The sequence below is a fragment of the Merops nubicus genome, unplaced genomic scaffold (genome assembly GCF_000691845.1).
Source record: "Merops nubicus isolate BGI_N331 unplaced genomic scaffold, ASM69184v1 scaffold3921, whole genome shotgun sequence".
Classification (NCBI taxonomy): Eukaryota; Metazoa; Chordata; class Aves; order Coraciiformes; family Meropidae; genus Merops; species Merops nubicus.
In genome coordinates this window covers 23,327-29,670 of record NW_008587775.1, presented here as the reverse complement: position 1 = coordinate 29,670, position 6,344 = coordinate 23,327, and the positions used below count along the sequence as shown (strand labels likewise).

General features: G+C 40.3%; 1 protein-coding gene across 1 annotated transcript in view; it reads right to left on the bottom strand.

Annotated features, from left to right (window-relative positions):
- Window positions 1-228: 228 nt before the first annotated feature.
- The window catches only part of PPP1R17 (protein phosphatase 1, regulatory subunit 17), a 9,874-nt gene continuing 3,758 nt past the window's right edge, over window positions 229-6,344 (bottom strand). Inside the window, exon 4 of the mRNA XM_008949063.1 lies at window positions 229-407. Coding sequence (XP_008947311.1) covers window positions 328-407 — 80 coding nt within the window. The 3' untranslated portion in view covers window positions 229-327. The remainder of the gene's footprint in view (window positions 408-6,344) is intronic.

Below are 6,344 nucleotides of genomic sequence, written 5' to 3'. Positions count from 1 at the left end.
CAATCCCTATCACCATGCTGCCCAAAGCTAGATCTGATCTGAGGGGGATTCCTCATTGACAAAAATCCTGGGAAGCTGCTTTTAGTAAACCAAGAGAAACCTTCCAGACCCACGTGTAAGTGAAATTTCTGTCATCATCATCTCCTATGATGCTTTCTGGGATTTCATGAGATGCAGATAAGCACTTGAAGATAATTTAAATTCAAGTGCATGCTTGAGAAAATTATTATTTATCAAAATGAAAGGACTTTTTTTTTTTCCAATGTGCTGCCACTTTGAATGACCCAGAATTATTTACACTGCATTATTGCAAATATCACTGTAGTTTTAACTGGGGATTGTGTCTCCATCCTTTTCTTCATCTTCCATAATCACTGTTTGCTTTTCTTCTGTAATCAGCTTAGTGCCTTAAAAAGAGAAAAGGGGGGGAGGGGTGAAAGGAGATGGGAAAGGGAGAAGATAAGAAGGAGAAAAAAAGGAGTTGATTTAAAATATTACTGCTATAGAAAATATCAGGATAAGATGAATTTTTCAGTCTTCTCTAATTTCTTAATCCTAACATCATTTTCCAACATCATGGAAGTTAATCCTCATTTATTTTTGGCACATCAGTTTGCTGGTAAGAAAATATCAGGATAAGATGAATTTTTTCAGTCTTCTCTAATTTCTTGATCTAATATCATTTTTCAACATCATGGAAGTTAATAATTTATTTTGGGCACATCAGTTTGATGATGTTTACTGAACTAGAATTGGATCATTGCATTTTTAGCTAAAATTATCAGGCACTCTTAAATCCAGCATATTTCTGCTACCTGTGAGAAGAGACACAGAAGTTTCATCTGGGAACCTCTTTGTAAAAAGGGTTTGGGAAGTTAAAAAGCAAAAGACTTACATGATGAAATAAATACTGTGATTAATCTTTGTGACTGAGTCATCTTATATGAACATGTTACTTAGAGCAATGTTACTTAGATTTTGCAAATGCAGATGCCAAAAGATATAAATGTTAGAATAGCCACATGCCAAGTGCCATCCTTACTAAACTTATATAGTTTCAATAAATTGCAAAAGCAAGCAAATTAAGATCTATATGAAACCAGCTTGAGGTTGTGGATCATACCTTCCACAAATCTCTGCCTCTCCCCACTTATCTGTTTCATTTTCTCTTTCTTCTTCTTATATTTAAACCAGTAGGTCCACACCTTGCAATCCTTTTGTGTGATACCAATATATCACAATTACTGTACTTGCTTTCTTTATTAGAAATTAAATAAATAGAGAGAAGAAAAGGCAATGCATTAGGGAGAAAATGTTCTTGATCCCTATTCTAACATAATGTGATGGTTTTGCCTGTTCCCAGTAAAAAGCAAGCAACGTGTAAGATGATAGTATTTTAAGCCCACATTCCTTGGTGTGGAGGTCAACGTAGTCTAAAAACAGGATGAGGGTTACCATTGTGTGGAGACCAATGGAATCTCTCCCTAATCCAGTCTCCTTCCTACTGTTTGCTCTCAGTCTGTGCTAACCAACTGACTTGTTCCATCAAACCAACCTCTTTTGCTTCTTTCTGCATTGAGAGTCCTCTCTACAGAGAAGGCTTTCAGTCTTGATGAGGTCTGAAAATAGACCAATACCACACAGGAAGGTTTTCTTCAACGCTGGAGTCTTTTCAAGAGGTGATGAATTATTGAAAATATCAACCTATACTGCCCTTCATTTAAGTGAGTTCCTGCTTCGTTTCTGTGTGGTTCTTGTGAACCCTCTGGTTTCAGTGGGACCATGAGATAAAACTGAGAAACATGAATGACTATAATTTTGAAACACAAAGGACTTAATATGTTCAAGCAGCAACTAAGTAACCACCATTATTAATTGCAAAGAATTATGCCATTTTATGGAGCTGGATGTAAACATCCTCCACTCAGATTTCTATTCATATAGAATATGGACAACTTAGGAAAATACAGACTTTTTTTTTCCCCTGTTGGTTTTGGTGTTTGGGTTGTATTTTTTTTTAGGAGGAGAGCATTTTTTTGTTGTTGCTTTTTTTTTTTCCTTCATGAAGCATTTGAGGAATGAGGAAGACATAACTAAAATATGCTTAAAATATGAAGCTACAATGGATCATTTGATGAGATTTAGCCTGGTTTTTTTTGGTAAACTCAGGAATATGAGATCTGGAATGTAAGCTAAATAAAGCTGTGCTGTGCTTTTATGATCATTACAAAGTGATGAAGGAAAAGTATGTTTATCTAATTCTTCTGGCTTGGTTATAGAACATAAACCAGCCCTTTTAGAGCAGATGCTAGAGGCAGCTGGAAGGGCACAGCCAAGCAGAAGGGCCCAGCTCTCAAATGGACTCACCCCAGTAGCATGCCAGAGGTCTACCACAGTCAGTAGCACGATGATGTGTCATGATCAGTGAATCACTTTGGTGACTGATGAACTCTGAAGGTTTCCAGCAGAGTTTGGGATTCAAAGCTCCAAGGAGGACACAGCCTAGAGCTGCAGGTTATTAACTTTCCACACCCTGGACCACCAGCAGCTTTAAGGACAAGTACATGGAGCACTGCAGCTACAGCCCTTGCACAAGAAAGGGACAAGTGGTGACATTAAGCTGCTGTGCCTCGCCTGCATCACTCAGAGATTTTTCAGCAGGGGCTTGATGTTATCCTAAAGGAGTTACCTTAACTGGTTTTCCAGGGCTTGAGGGAGAGTGAGGGTTTGAAACTGTGGCTTTACTAGTTATCTCTGATCTGATTAAGAAACCCTAAGCAGCCACATCTCAGGAACCACTTTCCCATATTTACACATGTATTTATATTCTTGCTCAAACCCACAGGCCTGAAGAGTTCTCAGAAATACTTCAGTTAATTGAATGTATTGCTAAGTGAGGATGGCAACAGAGTCTCCCAGAGCTGAGTACAGGGTCAGCTTCACATCACTTACCATTAAGTGAGAAGGGAGAAAAGGCATTAGAATTGTGATTATATTTTGTCTTCTGCTCTAATCCCTTCAGAAAGCCAAGGTGTTGGCCAGCTGAAGGGGAGCTGGCCACTGGAGACCCCTGCACGTGGCTCATCTGTGCACAAGTGGCACAATGTTACTTGTGTCACTTCAGTAGGAGGTGGAGGATTTAACACATTTAGAAGTCTGATCCTTGTAGGGGGGAGTTTTGTGATGCTCAGGCTCACACATTTAAGCTGGCCAAGGACTGATTTCCTTAGTCTGCCTCTGCTGACAACAGATAGCCATGGATCCCTCCAGACAGTATCCATCCAGATCCTTGTTTAGCAGCCCCCTTCCTTCACCTGCATTTCCCATCTGGGTTGGGTGCTTGCAAGCTGTAAAAGTGATTCTTCTCACTTGGATCACGTGCCATCCAGTAGATACACTGATTTGTCACCACTTTGCATGGTCTGTTTGACTAGCTTTTATTTGTGGTAGAAAAATCTCTCCAGCCACTCAAGAAGGAGAGGGACCATCCTTCAGAGCTCGTAACCAGCTGGTTGAAATGGAGAGAGAGAACACAGCTCCCATCTTTAGCTACATTTACAATAAAGCTATTTGTATGGACAGCTGCCTAAAAAGATAATCTAGCAATTAAACTCTGTTACTACAAACAATTAAGTGGAGGATTTTGTTTGGTTATTTTTTTTAATTGGCATCTGGAAGTGGCGTTTGGGAAGGATCTGAAGGGGAAGTGTTAGAAACCATCTTTAGCTAATTTTACAATAAAGCTATTTGTGTGGACAGCTGCCTAAAAAGATAATCTAGCAATTAAACTCTGTTACTACAAACAATTAAGTGGAGGATTTTGTTTGTTTTGTTTTTTTTTTTTTAATTGGCATCTGGAAGTGGCATTTGGGAAGGATCTGAAGGGGAAGTGTTAGAAACAGGGACAATCCTCATTAGCAGGTCACAAGGGATCCACATAGCACTGAGCATGCTGCTTAGTGCAGCAGGAGTGGCAGCAGTGCCACTACCAGGGAGACAGGGACAGAAAGGCCTGTCTATATTTATTTAGTGCACGTAGCCCTGCCAGGGCTTCTCAGGTCTCCAGGTCTATAATTCAGGTTCTATTTTGCACAGCAGTTCCGCCAGAGCTCAGTTTGTTTGTGCTCTGTCTGCTACCTGATGGGATAACCCTGAAAGTAAACAAGTTGTAAATATTGGAGCAGCCCTCAGCCACAATGAGTCACTTTTTTTTTCATAGCAGCTCATGGAGAGTTTCAACCAGCAGAATGCTGTATGTTGGTATGTGTTTTGAAAAGAAAATATGTGTCCTCAGAGCAGGGAGGGTATGAAATTCAGGCATTCCAGCACATAGGCTCCTTTGCCCCTGCTGCAAGCACAAGTCTGCCCCAGGTGGTGAATCCCTGGAAAACAGACCCAGGATACAGGATCTGTATCCTTAGGGAGAGGCAGCATCTAGCAGGCTGCTTTGGATCCATGCTGAGTGATGAAAGGTGGCTTCACCAGGAGGTAAGAAAGTGTCTTTGGAGGTATGATTGAAAACAACTGAAAGCTGCATTAGTTTCTATCATTTTCCTCACAGCAAATGCACACAGTTTGAATTTTGTCACATATATGAAGACCTTTCCTTTCCTTTCCTTTCCTTTCCTTTCCTTTCCTTTCCTTTCCTTTCCTTTCCTTTCCTTTCCTTTCCTTTCCTTTCCTTTCCTTTCCTTTCCCTTTCCCTTTCCCTTTCCCTTTCCCTTTCCCTTTCCTTTCTCTTCTCATTTTTTTAATTACCAAATCGCTTGGGAATTATAACGTTTCCATTACCATACAACTTGTATAACCTTCTTTTTGCTTTTGAAATTATTAAAAGTTAAAGAAGAAATCTCCATGGGAGGCAAGACATGAAGACCCCCATTCAAGTCTAATACACAAGATTAATATTTATTACAAACATTTTTTTTTCAATTTTGGCTCTGCTTCTGAATCAATCCCTACAAAGCTATGATTTTTTTCTCACCTAATTTATTTGTCGTGTGGAATTCCAGGTAGTTTGCTGGGTAATTTCCTCCAGCAATTACATGAGCAGTTCATTATCAGTGCTCTGTATTAGATATTTCAAAGTGGAGCATTTGCAGTTGGTCTCAGAAGATAGATTTCATTTTCCCCAGCAAACAACTGGACCAGCTTTCCAGTGATTCACTCGCAGCAGCTCTGGTGCCACAAGCCAGATGTTGAGCTCAATGAGCAAATACAACACAAATTTTCCTTAGGCAGATCAAGATACAAGGCACTGGTATTCACCATGCTTGCTGCCATCATCCTGCAAACTTAGTCATAGTCCTCTCTGATTTTGGGAACAACAAACTGATTAAATGAAAATAAAATCCTTATGTTTAGATCAATTATGAAGGCTCAGAATCATGAAGAAAGAAGTTACCTACAAATCTAGGTATCTCCTTGGGTTGATGAAGCCATTTGCACACCTTTCAATTATCAAGTGTACAGGAAATTCCATTCAAAGTGCACCTGAAACTCAGGTGCCTGATGTACTGAGCTGGTGCTTAGTCACTCAGGACCAAAGTATCTGCATGAGGACCTCTTTGTTTAGTGTGTCCCACTGCTCAGGAGTGCCAGCCCAGGGCAGAACTGCTTCATACAGGAGGGTTCCTAAGGGAGCAGTGTTTTCCAGTTTTGGCCCTAGTTTTGGATCTGGCATTTTTTTTAGTTGGTTGGTGGTATGTTTTTGGTTTTTTTTTCATTAATTTACTTGTTTATTAGTTCATTCTTTTTTTCCCTCCATCCTGTGGTCTGGGAAGAGCTAGTGCATAGCATACAGCCTTGCACTGATTCCTGCTTCCCTGGCTAGGACTATTAATTAACATATACACAGTGCTTTACATCTTCAAAGGCCTTCAGAAATATTGGTGAATTGAGGCTCTCCTGTAACAGAAGAATGTAGCAAATGCCACAAACAAAGGGTCTTGGGACCAAAACATGGCTCTCTGACTTCATATGGTCACCAAGCAAATCAGCTGCTGCACTCCATGTTATGCCAGAAGAAAGGAATTGTCTTTAGGGTGCTCTTAAAGAGAAGTTCATCTCAGATTGGTTTCCCCAATACATGTCAGTGGCAGCAGAGTTAAGAGGAGATTAACCAGAGCAGCTTTGCTGAATGAGCCATGCTAGTGCTGGTGACCTAAAAATTTGTGTGTGCTCAGGTTTGAAAAGCAGGGCAGTGACTGGCCTTTCACAAAAGCAGGATCATGTTTGCAAGAGAGAATCAAGTGACCTAATGCCTTCTCTTACTCCCCTTCCCTTCCATCCCCAGAGCATGGAAAAGACTTTCCATGAGCCACCACTGCTATTATCTACCTTGA